This window comes from Schistocerca serialis, chromosome 2 (assembly GCF_023864345.2).
Source record: "Schistocerca serialis cubense isolate TAMUIC-IGC-003099 chromosome 2, iqSchSeri2.2, whole genome shotgun sequence".
Classification (NCBI taxonomy): domain Eukaryota; kingdom Metazoa; phylum Arthropoda; class Insecta; order Orthoptera; family Acrididae; genus Schistocerca; species Schistocerca serialis.
The window spans coordinates 220,808,066-220,826,800 of record NC_064639.1 but is presented as its reverse complement, the minus strand read 5'-3'; the positions used below and the strand labels follow the sequence as shown (position 1 = coordinate 220,826,800).

Sequence of the window (18,735 nt, the reverse complement as noted above, 5' to 3'; positions counted from 1 at the left end):
TGTACACTACGAAAGCATAAATTCGATTTTCACCAAACACTGCATGTTACGTTCCGAAGCATTGAAATTGAGATTGCGATGTGCTTTTGTAAGCCTGTCATAGCTCATGTCACGTGATCTCGCCACCCGATGTCAGCGGATATTCAGAGCATAGAACACGTGATGTAATCAGCCAATAGCAACATCACTGTTCAGTAGTGCGAACACAGAAATGGGAAGAGTTAATAGTTGAAATTAATATACAAAATGTTGCTACAAGAAAAAGAAAGCTTTCACATAATAAGATTAATAAGCCGCAAGAGAAGCTAAGCTTTCACTTATAAAGTTGATCTTTTTTGCTCGTGTTACACTTTAAGGTGCGTAACATAAATGTGACAGTAAAACTTTTAATGATGGCATAAATGTACGATCTTCTGGGCCTAAAATTTCTCTAAATGGTCATCCCCAAAGAGCTGATTTTTAAATAAGAGTCAAAATGCTCTGTGATTTAAGAAATTCATTTTACATTCTTGCACATAGTTCGTCTTGAGTAAAAGGAAATTTACTTTGAAAGTAACGCTTTTCAAACCATTCGCAATATTTTCCAACGACCTGTTAGAAATAGGTTCATTTCAGCAGTTGCCAGAGAGCGCCAGGCAACAGGCATCACAGCGCTTGCACAGCTACGGTGACATAGGAAGCGTGTATGTTCGTACATGTCATAAAAGAAACAAGACATTAGAGGATACTCCAAGAGCACCGGAATTTCATGAACCATACTAAAATGCATAATTCAGCTTAAAGTACATATCCATATGTCCAGATTTGGATGTACATTTTCTTGGAGTACCAGTACTGTATTATATCATGTTGGGTTCTTTATTATGGCATAATGCCATACATGCGAGAAGATGAAAATGTACACTTGAAATGCAACAAACACTTGAAAGTAGCCAATAGTGTGGTATTAAACACTTCATTTCAAATAAACTGACTGCCTTAGCAGAAAAGATTAATAAATGCCAAATTTCTTTAGCAAACTGACAAAAATAACTTCACTGTTCCGCAAGGCGATTAATACTTGACTGTCAGAAAGGTGACAAGAGACAAGCAAGAGAGTACGCATTTTTTCAATCCTTAAGTCCTGGCATTTTTTCCCCTCTAATCTTGCTACAGCTTTATATGGCACACTTTTATTTCTGAGAAAGAATCTATTACCTCATCAAAGATCGTCACACACTTAGCTGCATGAAAAAACAAAATGTCATTGTCTAATACTGAAAAAGCTGTTAATACAAATAGTACCCAAGACTGGTGTGGTTTCTCAATCTGATTATGTGTATTTTGTCACTGTCTGCTAGATAAAATGAAATAGACCTGCCTAATAGCGCAGCAATTGTAACACGCACCAAACAAACGACACTGTTTTGGCACAAATGGTCATTTTTATAACACAACAGAATATAATTCATGAAGTACCAATATCAAATGCCTATTAGGCCTACTACAAGCAAAAAGCTTTTCGTTAGGAAATAGTTTCACTTTTCATTCAAATGCTCCAGCTTCTCAAGCATGAGATCGGAAAGCAGTAGTACAAAATTTTTATATAAGTTTGGAATCGACATATTCTTCCATAATTTCTGTGATGTCCCTATTTCTTTTCCTCCCTTATTCTAATAAACAATCTTTTCATCACTAATTCTGTAACTATTTCTGCCATTGTCAAAACTCATTCTCTAGTTAACTTCACTAACCTGCCACAATCACCAGTTTAGTTATTCTGCATTTATTCTCTGGTTAGGTGTTATTACGTGTCCATACAATGTGTTTTCCATGCTACTCCAAGAATAGAACTTAAGCAGCTGCTAGCCAGGAACTGTAAAACTGGCCCTTACTAGTATAGCAGTCTGGCCAAAAATTTTCTGTCAAAATTTGATCTTCTTGGATACTTGGATACACCGAGAATATAATACGTAATCTGTTTTACCTGTTATCACTGTTAGTCATTTATTTCCACTCTAGTCTGAATCTATGTATTTCACTAATAATTAGAACAATGGTGATTTTGCATACCCAATCAACCACATAAAAAAACAGCATTCGGGTTTATTTGGCTCAGCTCGTGTAGACCCATCCCCTTTTGTCTGCAGGAAAGATTTTTACTTCTTGATGTGCCGGGGTTTCCCCTGGCAGACACATCATGTAAACTGTGCAAGCATTCAAAAATCAGCTTATGGTTCATTCAGAAATCAACTTAGAATATGTTCAAAAACCAACAGGGCTGCATATCAAAATCATATGGCCTTTACAAATGTCTGCTTGTGTCTGTGTATGGGCGGATGGATATATGTGTGTGTGTGTGCGAGTGTATACCTGTCCTTTTTCCCCCCTAAGGTCTTTCCGCTCCCAGGATTGGAATGACTCCTTACCCTCTCCCTTAAAACCCACATCCTTTCATCTTTCCCTCTCCTTCCCTCTTTCCTGATGAAGCAACCGTTTGTTGTGAAAGCTTGAATTTTGTGTGTATGTTTGTGTGTCTATCGACCTGCCAGTGCTTTTGTTTGGTAAGTCTCATCATCTTTGTTTTTAGATATATTTTTCTCATATGAATAATCGATAGACCAACATGTGCAGGATGCTAGACGCTTTGTGAAATAAGTTTTTTTCCTCAAGAATATGAATTTCACCCCCCCCCCCCCCCCCTCCTGAAACTGCTGCCCAGGGCAGATACCCCAGTTTGCCCCCTAGATCCGAGCCTGTTGCTCTAGCATGAATCTGGCAGCTTGCTGTTACTGCTGACACAGCTAACAGCCGCACTTCTGTAGCCAGACGTGGGAGAAGGTACTACTCATATGCGACTCAACTGTGCATGCGCACGACCCTGCTTGCAACTGCTCAAACGAATCTAATGTAAACAGTTGTGACATAACGCTCATTGGAGGCAATTTGTTGTTATGAAGCATTGCATAGTCTTCCTAAAGCCTTTGACACATTTTGCTGTTGGTAGGCGCTTGCATGAGCACAGTGTTTTGTTGTTGTATATGGCGGATTTCCTTTGCAACTTAAGATTTTTTTTATCTTGTTCATGTTTTATTGATGCAGTATTATTCTGCAGCAGTGAGATACAGTAATATCCTTTGTTACAGTATTGTTACAGTACTCTTATCAGTCAAAATGACAATGAAATATTCCCAGAATTCTAAAAAATTCACGGGTTTTTCCCGGATGAAAAAATTCCTGGATTTTTCTCGGATCTCCCGGGTCGTATACACCCTGAAATAATAAATGTCCCCCAACATGCACATTAGTTCCCAAAAATTACAGTTTGTAATTAACAGTTACACTGAGAAATTCTCCTTCTAGTGTGTCAACAATTACAAAAGGGATAGACTGCTACTCGCCATAAAGATGACACTTTGAGATGAAGACAGGCACAACAAAAAGACTTTTACATACTAATCTTTTGACCAAAGCATTATTCAGGAAAGTAAGCAGGCACACCTCACACATAAATGACTGTTATCTCTGGCCACTCTAATTGGACTGACACTGTAGCGATGAACAACAGCAGCAATTGGGAGTGTAGCAGGGAAGGTGGAGGGGCAGGAGAGTACAAGTGGAGAGAGAGAGAAGAGTAATGTCTTGGTGGCAGGTGCAGCTCTGCTGCGATCATTGCATCACCCCTACCACTCCTGCACTCCATGCTTCCTAAAGTCCCTAAATCCAACCAGCCAGGATGCTCCCTTGTGGCTAGTTAATGCTCCCCCACTAATAGAATCATTGCTTTTGTAGCCTATTACCTACAACCTACCCTCCTACATAAAAGATACCAACCATTTCCTCCACCAACTCTCCACAGTTCCAATTCCTTTACTACACAGTGCCCTGTTTATCACTATTGATGCCACTTTCCTTTACACTAACATCCCTACTGCCCATGGCCTTGCCACTATCGAACACGACCTTTCCCACCATCCGATGGATCCCAAACCTACAACTTCCTTCTCGGTCACTGTGACCAACTACATCCTAACTCACAGTTACTTCTCCTTTAAAAGCATCACCTACAAACAAATCCAGGGTCCAGCAATGGGGAGCCATATGGCACCATCCTATTCCAACCTATCCATGAGCCATCTAGAGGAATCTTTTCTAACCACCCAGAATCCCAAACACCTCACCTGGTTCAGATTCACTAATGACATCTTTGTGATCTGGATTGAGGGTGAGCACATAACATTGACATTCCTCCAGTACCTCAACACCTTCTACCTAATTTACTTCACCTGGTCCACCTCAACCCGACATGCCACCTTCTTCGTTGTTGACGTCCACCGACATGGTGGCTGGATAAGTACCTCTGCCCATATCAAACATACCAACCACCAGCAATACCTCCACTTTGACAGCTGCCACCCATTCCATACCAAGAAGTCCCTTTCATACAGTCTAGGCATCCGTGGCCATCGCATCTGTAGTGACAAGCAGTCCTCCTTGAAATACACCAAGGGTCTCACTGAGGCCTACGGAGACTGTAATAAACGTCTGCTCCTAACCACTTGCCTCACGGCAGATATCCCTCTAATAGACTTAGATGCAAGACCTGTCCCAAACATGCTCCCACTACCACGTGCTCCAGTCTGGTCACAAGCATCATCTATCCCATCAGAGGCCAGGCTACCTGTGAAAACAGTCATGCTAAGCTGCAACCACTGTGCTGTATTCTAAGTGAGCATGACAATCAACAAGCTGTCTGTCAGCATGAAGGGCCACTGACAAACTGTGGCCAAGAAACAACTGGAATACTCAGTTGCTGAGCATGCTGCCCAACACAATGTTCTTCATTTTAAGAAGTGCCTAAGAACTCTCCCTGCAATATATCCTACATTCCCGTAACCCTCCTGGTCACAACCCATTAGCCATTGTCCTTCAACCACCTATCCCCTTTCCTGTTACCTCTCCAACACTACACAGCTCTCTGTTCCCTACCCTCTCTTCCCCTCATCCCTGTATGTTCCCACAAGCAGCACTTTACCCTACCCTATACTCCCCCCCTCCCTCCTGACCCAGTCTCCTCCTTACCATCACCACACCGACTGCTTCTCCCATCAAGTGCAGCTACTCGCAGTCTGGCCTCGGCAGCCAGACAGTGGTCACATGTGTGAGAGTCGCATTTGCGTGAGTGTGTGTATGTTGTCTAATTTGGAAGAAGGCCTTTTTGGCTAAAATCTGCCTTGTTTGACAGTCTTTTTGCAGTGCCTATTTGCAATCAAACATCTGCGCTATATGGTGTGTAGCAGTCTATCCTTTTGATAATAATGTCAATGGAAATATTAAGTTTAACAACACAAGTTATAACTGAGTCGGGTGTTAAGCATTAGGCTGGTAACTAAACAGGATTTGTAACTTAGCTTTCAGTCAATGTCCTTCACAGTACAGTGTGTGCACACATGTGTGTGTGTGTGTGTGTGTGTGTGTGTGTGTGTGTGTGTATGTGTGTGTGTGTGTGTGTGTGTTAGCTGTGAAGAAGAACAATGTCCAAAAGTTAAACTATGATTTCCAAATGTTGCTTCTGTGCCTGCCTATTGCTCAACAGCTCATCAGCTACACGAGGCCTGGTTATCTTTACTCTTTCCAATGCCTGTATTCCACCTAGGACTTCCCAGTATCACATTTAATAACGTTCTATTATCATGGGATATAACTGCTAGGTTTCCAATGATTTTTAGGGTTCTCTGCCTCAGTCTGTAAGAAGGAACCCTTACAGGATCACTTTATTGTCTGTCAACCTGTCTGGCTGTCCAACTGTTAAGAACCCTTTTTCTTAGGAATGGGCAGATTTATCAAGTTTAAATTTATTTCACCTGCTAAGGTCTATGGTCCCTTGACGGCATACAAATTGTAAGCTTCTAAGTCAATGCAATCAAAAGACACGAGCATTTATATAACATATTTTGACCCTCAAAAACTTACTCATCAAAATGTGTAGGGTGCTTCCCATTGACCTACAACCATGAAATTCGACAAGAAGAAAGCTTTCACAGTACAAGTACAGTAAAAAATCTGAAACTTGTAAAATTTTGATTATATCACATAAAAAATATTTTGTTGAGATTCTCGATTCCTAGGATGGAAGGACTGTATACATTACGGTGACAAAAGTCATGGGATGCTTCTCAAAATCATGTCAGACCTACTGTTGCCCAGTATAGTGCAGCAAGCTGATGTGAGATAGACTCAAGTTGTAGAAAGTACTGTGCAGAAATATTCAGCCATGTTGTCTCTATAGCTGTCCATAATTGCCAAAGTGTTGTCAAGGCAGGATTTTGTGCATGAACTGAACTCTCAATTATGTCTCATAAATGCTCGATGGGATTCATGTTGGGTGATCTGGGTGGCCAAATAATTTGGTCATGTTGCCCAGAATGTTCTTCAAAACAATTGCGAACAGTTGTGGCCCAGTGGCATGGCACACTATCATCCATAAAAATTCCATTGTTGTTTGGGAACTTGAAGTCCATGAATGGCTGCGAGTCATCTTCAAAGTAGCCGAAACTAACCATTTCCAGTTAATGATCGGTTCACTTGGACCAGAGGACACAGTCCATTCCATGTACGAGGGTGGTTCCTTAAGTATCCAACCCAACTATTTTGGAAAAAAATGTATTTATTTTTCAGCATAATCTCCTTTCAGCTCTATACACTTTTCCTAGTGATGTTCAATAAGTTTGATACCCTTTTTATAATGAGAACTGTCTAACTCCTCAAAATAGCCATTAACTGCTGACGTCATGTCTTCATTTGTTGAAAATCTTCAACCACCAAGCCATTTTTTCAAGTTTGGAACAGAAAATAATCTGAGGGGGCTAAATCTGGTGAATAGGGTGCATGAGGTAGCAGTTCAAACTTTAATTCATTAATTTTGGCCATTGCAATAATGGCTTGATTTCTTTGCCCAAACGTTGCAATAAGTTCACATAATACTTGCCATTGATAGTTTTTCCTTTTTCAAGATAGTCAATGAAAATTATCCCACACGCATCCCAAAAAACCGAAGCCATGACCTTGCCAGCAGATGAAATCGTTTTCACCTTCTTTGGAGTCAATTCTCCAATTTGTGTCCATTGTTTTGATTTTTCTTTTGTCAATGAATATTATCCCACACGCATCCCAAAAAACCGACGCCATGACCTTGCCAGCAGATGAAATCGTTTTCACCTTCTCTGGAGTCAATTCTCCAATTTGTGTCCATTGTTTTGAATGTTCTTTTGTCTCGGGAGTGAAGTGGTGGACCCATGTTTCATCCATTGTTATGAAATGGCACAAAAAATCAGCTTTGTTCCAGTGAAACTTCACTAAACACTCAATGGAAACATCTTCACGACACTGTTTTTGCTAGAGTATGAGCAAACATGGCACGAGCCTTGCACACAATTTAATCATGTCCAAATTTTCAGATAATATGCGATGTAATGCACTTTTGAAATGCCTACTATGTCTACTAACTCATGCACTTTTAGTCGACGATCATCCAGTACCACTTTGTGGATTTTCTTCACCATTTCTGGAGTCATCACCTCATTTGGTCGACCACTGTGATGCTCGTCTTGGCAGCTTGTATGGCCTCGTCTAAACTCAGCTACCCAATATTTTACTATTGACAACGAAGGAGCAGACTCTCCCAAAGTAGAGTCTAGCTCAGCTTTAATTTTAGTTGTGCTGAGGCCTTAAAAAAAAAAAAAAAAAAATATTGTGGCACGTAACAATGACCAATTTTCTCCATTTTTCACAAGTTCACTCACAACGTTCACTATTGATGGCTGCGAAACAAATACTAAACAATGTGGCATCTTCAAACTTAAAACATATGCTTCATAGATCGTATACTTTCTAACCGAGAGATATTTTTCAACAATAACTGCCATCTCTCAGGCAGGCCAGGTACTTATGGCACCACCCTCGTAAAGACAGCCCACACTATTATGAAGCCAACACCAACTCACAGTGCCTTGTCGACTACTTGGGTCGATGGCTTTGTGTAGTGTGTGGCACGCTCAAAACCCTACCATCATCTGTTACCTCCTGAAATTGAGACTCATCTGACCAGACCACAGTTTCCCAGTTGTCTAGCGTCCAACCAATATAGTCACAAGGAGAGGCTCTGTGGGCACTGTCATGATGTTAACAATGGCATTCACATTGTTTGTCTGCTGCATAGCCCATTAACACCAAATATTGCCACACTGTCCTAACGAATATGTTTGTCATATGTCCCACATTGATTTGTGCGATTATTTCACTCAGTGTTGTTGGTCTGTTAGCACTGACAAATGAAGCTGCTATTGGTCATTAAGTGAAGGCCGTCAGCCACTGTGTTGTCCAGGCTGAGAGGTAATGCCAGAAAACTGTTTTTTTTTTTTTTCGACACTCTCTTGACACTGCGGATCTCGGAATATTTAAATCCCTAACAATTTCCGAAATGGAATGTCCCATGCATATAACTCCAAACATTCTGCACTCAAAGTCTGTTAATTACGGATGTGGGGCCGTAATCACATTGGAAACCTTTCCATTTGAATCACCTAAGTGCAATGGCAGCTCTGCTAATGCACTGACCTTTTAGATTTTGTGTATGCAGTACCACCACCATCTGTATATGTGCATATCGCTAGACAATGACTTCATATCTCATGACTTTAGTCACCTCAGAGAGAGAGAGAGAGAGAGAGAGAGAGAGAGAGAGAGAGAGTGTGTGTGTGTGTGTGTGTGTGTGTGTGTGTGTGTGTGTGTGTGTGTGCGCGCATGTACGCATGCGTGCGTGCTTGTGCATGTACACTTATGAAACCATTAATGTGTGAGTCCCACTTGCACCTGGCCAATTTTTTTTCATATTCATAACTCACAAATCTCCTTGCGTCACAAAGTTCTGGACAAAGAAATTTGGAAATACTTTTCAACTTATTCCTTGCAACCTCCTTAGATCTTTGTTTATATGCCTTTACTCACTGTTCAACCCCTTCCCCCCCTGTCTCTCTCTCTGTGCCCACTATAGCTGTAAACCATAAAGCAATACAGCCACACAGGAAATGGAGGCAACAAAATAACATGAACGATAACTTCTAAATAATTTCTAGCACTATACCTCACTAGCAGGAATACATAAGAAATGCACAAAAGATTGTACTGAGGCACTACAGGAGCTAATTATTACTCTGAAAACAGAGGCTTCTGACTTTAAAATAATATTTTTTATTTCTGGTTACAATCAGTTGTTACTTCTGTTCTGATGTGAGTTTCCTGTTGAGTTGTCCTAGTAACAAAATTTTTCATTTTCCTCTTGTCTTGCTCTTTAATTCCCAATGATGAAAAATGATTCTCATGCAATTCCCTAGACTTAAAATAATGATGTGATTTTAGTGGGTTCAACTGTGGATTTTTGGTGAATAGATGTATATCGTATATTACTTATGTATATTGTATTACCTAAGTGAAACACTTTTTTAGCCTCGTTTCACAAACTTTTTTATTACTACGTGACATAAGTATCAAGTTATAAGCCCAGTTTTTAGTACCCACAATAATAAAGTTTGTGAAACAAGGCTAATAAAGTGTTTTGTTTAGTTAATACAATACTGATGCAAGCTACCAATGACAGAAACTAATTCCTTTTTTCCACTGTTGTGTAGTTTTTGATTTACAACTATGTAATTTTGTGCTTCCTACAATCTCCACTATTTACATGTGCAAGATATTCTTTCCTCCTTTATATAACATGCATCATTTTTGCATGTAATGTCTCGAACTAATATGTTATGAAGTTGGTTGCACAGAATATCTTTTATGAGAGCGCAGTATCAATGAGACAAGATGTACACTGATACAATATATACACTGCTCTTAGAGAAACCAAAACATGCTATTTGATAGAATTTTGTATCTAAAGGAAAGGTACAACAGCAATTTTTTTGTCACAATATTCCATCAAGGTTGTAATTTTAATTTCTTTAGTAAGTAATTTTGGCTACTGTCATCATCAGATTCTGTTAAAACACAAATTGACAACAGGTCATTAGAAACAAACTAAATAATTTTTATTATTCTGATTTTTATGGCTTCAGCTGACAAGAATTGCATTATTTAGTAGTTATGCCAAACTATATTTTGTTTTTTCAAACTGCCCTGATCAGTATTGGTCAGTGCTTACCCAAGACGAGGACCTCCATGAATGAGATCAAACACCTGGGCAGGATTCAGCAGTTGTTTGAAGCGGCGCAAGAATTTCACTCCTTGATTATCCCCTGATTTAGAATTGACAAAGACGAGTAGTGGTGAACAGCCTTGGGGCCTTACAGCATCCCAAACTTCATCACTCCCCGCTGTAATGAAACAATGTTAAAGAGTATAGTAATTTTTTGTTCCTGTATTAATGATATATGAATGACACAAAGCAGAAACAGAACAACACATGGAAATTAAACGATTTTTTCTCTTGAATGCAATTTTCTTAATGGAGAACCACTTATACAAACCGTAAACATACATGTCATGTTAATTAACACTGCAAACCTTATTTTGATATAAGATCTCACAAAGAAGCATACTCAACAATCTATAGCAGAGCTTAAGTAAACAAAAAACTTCATGACTGAACAGTGTGTTGCTATTGATGCAGCAAAACAAAACAAATTAACTTAATGGTACAGTCAATAAGGAGTCTACTTACACAATAACCATGTAAAAAAATCAGGTCCCATGTGCACGCATGTGTGCAGGCCCCCCCCCCCCCCCCCCCCCCCCCACACACACACACTGCATTTATTGTTTTAGACAATTTGGCACAGTATCAGGGTTCTATAACTCAATTGGTAAAAATGCAATCCTTATAGGAACACCCTGTTATCCGTCTGTCTGTTTGTCCATCTGACTGTTAAGAACTCTTTCTCAGAAAAGGATACACATATCAAGTTGAAATTTATGTCAAATACTAAGGCCTATGGTTCCTTGACGATGTATGCAATTTAAGTGGCTTTGTCAGTGCAATCAAAAGATATAGCAATTTATGACACATAATTTGATTCCTGCAAACTCACTCATCAAAATATATAGGGTACTACCTGTTTACCTAAAATCATGAAATTTGAAAAGGAGTAAGGTTTCACAGTACAAGTAATGGAAAAAAATCTGAAAACAGTTAATTTGTAATTATATAACATGAAAAAAGTATTTTCTGTCATGTTATCTGACTTTCTGTCTGTCTGTCTATCTATCTATCAGGACCCCTTTTTCTCAGGAACAGGTAGACTTATGAAAGTGAAATTTATATCACATACTAAGATCCAAGGTCTCTTGCAGTGTACAACATTTAAGCTACCAAGTCAGTGCAATCAAAAGACAGAGGCATTAATGCCACATATTTTGATTCTTGCCCTGTATAGATATCAATAACAGGGAAAAGTTGTCAAGATTCTCGATTCCCAGGGTGGATGAACTATCTACACACATAATTAAGCTTGTACAGAATCATCAGCGTGTGAGGAGTTGTTACCTTTACTCCAAAATTACACGCTTTCATGTCTTTTTTTTGTTCTTGGGTAACCTCACATCAGAAACACATTATTGTTAGCATTAACAGCTGCACTACAGTGTCTTCACATCAGGAGTATCATACTACTTTATGAATTTTGCAATATTATTCTACACTACACGCCATGAGTGGTCGCCCAATCCCTTTGCTGCTTGTTATGAAAACCAATGCATTACAGTGAAGGAAGTCAATAGTAGACAACTTTATCACACAAATGACTTGTATTTACACTCCTTGCAGTGGGCCAACAGTAATAAAAATGGTATTACATTTCCTTAGTTTCAAATTATGTTAACTGAATTCACTTACGACAATATTCTACTTTTATATGGCCGACAGAGGTGCTGTTGCCTCAGTTCATCTGAAAGCATTACACGATCCTATCACAATCAAGATTACAGGAATGGAGACTGTGACAAAAGCAAAAAAAGAATCAAATATATATTAGGCAGCATTAAACAAGATGAGAAAAGGAGATACTTCGGTTTCAAATTTGTAATTTCTACAAAGACGTCTTCAAACAGGTATTACCATCAAATGGTAGCCTATCAATTACTAATCATGTTTTTAAACATGTGGAAACACCATATAAAAAGATAGCAGTCATTCCAATAACATGGATGTTCTGTAAACTATTATTATTATTATTCATTCATTCATTCATTTCATTGTTGCCCTTATGGACAGTGTTTGAACTCGAAAATCACATGATGACACAATTTTCACTTCTTTCCTTTCTTCCTCTTCTCTTCCCAAAATCTCTTCATCCTTTGGCTGTGCTCCTGTTTCCTTTGCTCTGTCCATAATGTTCCTTTCTTCTTTCTCTCCTTTACAATAAATTTTGCACTCCTAACTTTGTTTCTGAAGTATTTCCTGTCTCCTATCATTTGCCTGTTGATCCCTATCTGCCTTAAGTCTTCGTCTATTTCATGATACCAATTTGTTTTCTTGCTTGAGCTGTTTACTACATCAAAAATTTTCTTTGTAAGTCGGTTGTTGTCCATTCTCTGTATGTGCCCATAGAAAGTTAATCTGCGTTTTCTGATCGCGTCTGTTAGTCTGTCAGTGTGCTGGTACAGCTCTTTGGTAGGTCGCTTCATCCATATGCCATCTCTGTGAATTGGTCCAAATATTTTTCTGAGAATTTTGCGTTCTATTTTTTCTGTGTCTATGATGCCTGATGCTCCAATTGTGGTTGTTTCTGACGCGTACAATGCTTCTGGTAATACAACTGTTTTGTAGTGCCTAAGTTTGGCCTGCCTCGAAATGCTTTTCTTATTATAATGTGACCATGTGAGTTTGTATGCCTTCTGGAGTTTCTTCGTTCGTTCCATGTTAGCCGCCTTGTTTGATCCTCCCATTTGTATGTACTCCCCTAAATACTTAAATTTTTCGACTCTTTCTACGGATCCATATACCGTATGCATGGTGTGTACATTGTTGGTCTGTCGTTCCATATATTGTGTCTTCTCGTAAGATACCTGCAGACCTGTTTTGGCAGCTATTTCATGCAAGCATTCCAGTGCTTCCTTTGCCTCCTGTGTATTATTGCTGAGTATGGCTATATCATCTGCAAATGCCAGACATTTTATGATAGTTTTGGTTTCACGTGTTCTTCCCAGCTGTATTCCTTTAACTTGTTCCTCCCACTGCTTGATAATTTTGTCTAACACCATGTTGAACAGGATTGGTGAGAGCCCGTCTCCTTGTCGGACACCTGTGTGTATGTGGAAGGGTTCCGAAATTTCTCCCATGAACTTAATCTTGGAGGTAGTGTCTGTAAGCGTCTGTTGTATAAGTGCCCTGGTTTTTCTGTCGATACCATATTCTTCCAGTACGTCAAAGAGCGTCTGTCTGTCTATGGAATCATATGCTTTTTTAAAGTCCACAAAGGTAACTACAGTGTTTCTTGCCTGTCTGACTTTCAAAAGTGTTCTCAAGTTCCAGATCTGTTCAATGCATGATCTCCCTTTTCTGAAGCCTGCCTGGTATTCCCCAATTTGCAGATCTGCTTGTGGTTCTAGTCTGTTTAATAGCACCTTAGAGAAAATTTTGTATGTAACTGGTACTAGCGAAATGCCTCTGTAATTGTTTGGATCTGACTTATCACCCTTTTTATGTAACGGATGGATCAATGCACATTTCCATTCCTCTGGCACTTTCTCTGTGATCCAAATTTTGGAGATAATCTTATGGATTTTTTGGTGATGTTTTCATCTTGGAGTTTCCAGATCTCGGCGATAATACCATCTTCTCCGGCAGCTCTGTTATTTTTCATTTGTTTTATGATTTCCTCTCTCTCTTCTATTGTGGGTGGATCAGAATCGGCATTAGATGTGGTCTTTTGGAATGTTAATTTTTCTGTAGGTTTTTTGCAATTAAGAAGTTTATCAAAGTAATGTTTGAGAATTTTACAGTTTTCTTTTGTGTTTGTTTCCAGGGATCCATCTGTTCTTCGGAAGCAGAGGCTAGGGGGTTGATAGCCCTTAATATTTTCTTTGAAAGTTCTGTAAAAATTTCTTGTGTTATTTCTTTTGAAATCTTCCTCAATTTCTTTTAGTCTGTTATTGTCATATGCTCGTTTTTCCCTTCTGATTTCCTTCGATGCTAGTTTCTGAACTTCGTGAAATTCTTTCCATGTTTCTGAATTTCTGTAGCTACTGAACTTGTCCCATGCTTGCTTTCTTCTCTCAATGGCTTCATCACACTTTGCGTTCCACCACCTATGTATGCGTTTTCTAGGTGGTTGTCCCCAGCACATAGTCTTCTGAACTGCCTTCACCAGATCTGTCCATGTGTCTATTGAGTGCCTATTAATTTCTTCAACGATTTTATCCCTGTTTATCTTCAAGTATTCCGGATCAGGTTTGACTATTTTGTTTTGCGCTGTCTGTTTCAGTCTTGGGATTGGCCTAATCTTAACTTGTAGCAAATAATGATCAGACTCGAAGACTCCTTTACGTGTTCTGACATTTAGAATTTCCCGCGAATTTTTCTTGGATATGGCCACATGATCAATCTGAAATTCTCCCCACACTGTGTTGGGTGCTTTCCATGTTGTAAGTTTTCGTCTTGGTTTTTGAAATTGTGTTGACATGATTTTGAGGTTAAAGTTTTGACAATATTTTATGAGGTGTTCCCCATTTCTGTTCGTGCGAATATGTGCTGAGTATGGGCCTGTTATTTCTCTGAATTTTCTCTCCTTACCAAGCTGCGCATTGAAATCACCCATTACAATTTTCACATGTCTTTCTGGTACGTTGTTAGTTACTTCCTCCATGTCTTCCCAGAAGTCTTCAATTTCTTGTGGCTTCTTTCTGTTATGGTCATTTGTAGGTGCATGTGCGTTGATAATTGTGTATGCTTTATTACCTGATTTGAAGGACAGTGTCGAGATACGTTCTGATATTGAACTGAAGTCTATGATGTTATCCATGACTGATTTGTGTACTGCAAACCCTGTACCAAACAATAATGGTGTTCCTCTTCTGACAGCAGGTTTACCTTTGTAAATCCTGTAATGTTCTGTGTCGAAATGGTTTTCATCTACGAAGCGCGTCTCTTGGATGGCAAGAATTTTGATGTGAAATTTATCTAGCATGTCTGTCAGTTGTTTTAGTTTTCCAAGTTTGAACAGAGTGTTTGCATTGAGAGTGCCAAGGTAGTGCTTGCGAAGAGGTTTTGAGAAGCTCCGACTCTTCTCCTCATGATGTTCCTGGTCCCCCAGAATTATAATTATTATTATTGTTGTTGTTCCAAACCTATATAAAATTGTAAAATCTGAAGAACATAATTAATTTCTCTCATAAATATTCACTTACCACATCTTTTACTACTCATATATGAATGGGATGAGTGGTTCAGATCAGTAAGTTCAGCAACTCTCTTGTGAATGGCGCAAGGCCCTCTGCATAGAGCTCAACTCATTACTAACATTAGCTGTTAATTTCTTTGCAACTCAGTTGGTTAGCAAATTGTCACTAATTGGCTTTGCACACGGTGAAATAGAAGTTCACAATAGCAGTAGCTTGTCATTTGCTTCATTTAGCATAGTGCACCCACTTGCTGGTACACAATACAGAAAATTCCACACACTTTAAAGCATCTGTGGCACAAATTCTTGTGAGGAATACATATTGCTTGAGAACTGACACTATCAAGTTTAGAAAGGAGTGTAAACAAAATTCTGGATTTTTATATATAATGGAACTGTGGACTTTTAATAATGCCTGAAAAAGTTAACTGAATTTCATAAAATACATAAAGTCTCCTACAAAGAAGTAGAACTTATATTCCTCATCACAAAGAAATTTTGGTTCCACTTATCATTTGCACTTTAATACTTCTAGTGAGAGCTTACTTGCAGGGTTAATTACCAGAATAATCTCACCTAGTCAAAGCAGTAGCCATATTATATCTGGGTTTTTCAACGTTTTTTCCTTGGCATTTTAAGAGTATCTTCTCCTGAAAGACAGAGCTACAGAAAAAACATTTAGGAGAAATGTTCACATTACAGATTAAATAAAACAGAAACCCACTGATGATGGCACAGAGGTGCTGAAACATTTTTTGGAGCTTGGAAAAAATGGTGTTTTGCATAACTGGTGGAGCTTACATCCAACAATACAGTTACAGTTAAAAAAGATACTAGTAAAACAAAATACTCCAGCCTGCTCATGCTCATCGATCTTACAGAAAATTCATTTAATTGCTTCCCACAAAACATTATAAGCCCCATAAACAAAAAGACTGAGTTTTTAATGTACATACTGTAAAATTAAAGAACTGATGGATCACCAGCAAATGTGTTGTGCTTATCAGAACATCACATGGAAATCTATGAAATGGAGCAGATACAGCTTGTTGGATGAAAGCTATATAAGCTAATATCATACTCTTGTAGTGGCAGTGATTTAGGAGGAGGGACTTCTTCTACAAAAAGTCGATTTTTAATCCCAGAGTCTTCAGTTTCAAGAATATTGTGCTCAACAGCTCTTTAAATGCTGTGCCACAACAGTGATCACTAAACACACAACCTAATAGTACTGACACTCTACAGACAATCAGTAGTAAAAATCTAAAGCTGCCAAAAAAAATAAAAAGCTAGAGACAGTTTAACGACACTATGGCAGACTAAATATGGGAATCATTGTTTATGGAGACTTTGATTTTCTGTCACTTAGTACTGACTAATGACACATAGAGTTGTTGATGCCCAGCTCTGAATTATTTCACACAGTGAAGGTCCTAAAGAGGAATGATCATGTGAAGCAATAGCTCATGGTTTATCTAGCCATGGTCATCAAATGTTAACAATAAAATATTCTGACTAACTGGGTTCAGATCAAAGAAGAAAAGTATTATTACACAGAGTCATTAACAGTGTCTCAAACATAGTGTTTAGGGAGAAATGATAGGAAAAGTATTGGCACAAGATTTATAATGAACACTGTGTAAATGGAATATTGAACTTTGTCTTAACTCAACACAGTGAAACAATACCCGAGGCTGTGGTTAAGCCATATCTCCACAGTGTCTTTTCTTCCAGGAGTGTTAACCCAGAAAAGTAAACACAGAAATCTTTTTGTGAAGTTTGGAAGGAAAGAGGGACAGACTGTCTGAAGTAAAGCTGAGAGGGTGAATCTGAGTTTTGCATGGATGGCTGAGTCGATAACAGCACTGGAACTTCCTGGCAGATTAAAACTGTGTGATGGACTGAGATTCAAACTCAGGACCTTTACCTTCCATGGGCAAGTGCTCTACGAGCTAACCAAGCAAGACTCACAACCTGTTGTCACAGCTTTACTTCCACCAATACCTCATCTCTTACCTTCCAAACTTCACAGAAGTAATCCTGTGAACCTTGCACAACTAGCATTCCTGGAAGAAAGGATAGGGATAAGAGTGTAGACTGTGAAATCAAGGTTCCAGCATACATTTTAATCAATTAGAAAATTCCAAAACAACACTAACTTTACTGCGCAGTGGAAGATACATTCTGGAATGTTAACTATGTGTAGTAATGTCATGATTACACCTGTTTATCAACAGTATATCAGACCAATTTAAACATCCTCAAGATATTCTGCATGAGTAAATTCAATTAAAAGCTGTACTGACCAGCGTTATGTAAGGCAGTTGGTGGTACAACACTGAGGCGACTCGGTCCCAGTAGGCAGTGAACTGGTAGCAAAGGTCTGCAGGCCGTGTGGACAGTCGTATGACACCACAAGCAGCGCCAGTCTTGCAATCTGAAACAGTTCCATAGAATAAGTGCTGACAATGGAGTAAGGTAATAAATTCCTAACACCTAAAATGTTGGAAAAAGACAAGATTACTACTTACCATAAAGAAGACACGTCAAGTTGCAGACAGGCACAATTAAAAGACACTTACATATAGCTTGCGGCCACAGTCTTTGTCAGTAAAATAAACACACACGCACACACGCACACACACACACACACACACACACACACACACACACACACACACACACACACACACGAGACAAGCACATCTCACGCACACACAACCCCGCCAACTCCAGCGTCTCGGGGCCATGAGTTCGCGCCGTGTGTGCATGAGGTGTGCTTGCTGGTGTGTGTGTGTGTGTGTGTGTGTGTGTGTGTGTGTGTGTGTGTGTGTGTTTTACTTATGAAGGCTGTAGCCAAAAGTTATATGTGAGAGACTTTTAACTGTGCTTGTCTGAATCTTGATGTCTCTTCTTTATGGTAAGTAGCAATCTGTCTTTTCCTGCATTGCTGATATTCCTATCTGGAGCTTCCATTCATTGATTTCTGTCATCTGTTAATCATATTGAAATTAACAGTGGCATCAGAATTTAGTGAGGTGGCAGACAGGAAAAACTGAATTGATAGAAATCTAAATACAATGACTGGTACTGAATGTTTCAAAGTGGTAACTGTTAACTGGTGGGAGCAAGAAGAAAGCATTCAATAACAACAGATGTCATTTTATTTCTATCAATTTGGCTAATCCGTACAGTCATCTCACCAAGAGTTTTCTTAGAGTGTACATGAGACTGCACACAGAAGAAGCTGTAAGATTAATCTCTCTCTGACAGCACCAGAATTACAAATACATACAATCCTTATGAACATAAGTAGCTTTCAGAATCTGGACTTCCTTCATTTGATGGAAAGAGTCCT

At 39.0% G+C, this 18,735-nt stretch overlaps 1 protein-coding gene across 1 annotated transcript in view; it reads right to left on the bottom strand.

The window, feature by feature from the left end:
- Positions 1-18,735, bottom strand: part of LOC126456962 (diacylglycerol kinase eta-like) — a 537,414-nt gene that overhangs the window by 268,338 nt on the left and 250,341 nt on the right. Inside the window, exons 6-7 of the mRNA XM_050092898.1 lie at positions 17,684-17,814; positions 10,184-10,355 (exon numbers count right to left, since the gene is read on the bottom strand). Of these exons, the coding sequence (XP_049948855.1) occupies positions 10,184-10,355; positions 17,684-17,814 (303 nt within the window). The remainder of the gene's footprint in view (positions 1-10,183; positions 10,356-17,683; positions 17,815-18,735) is intronic.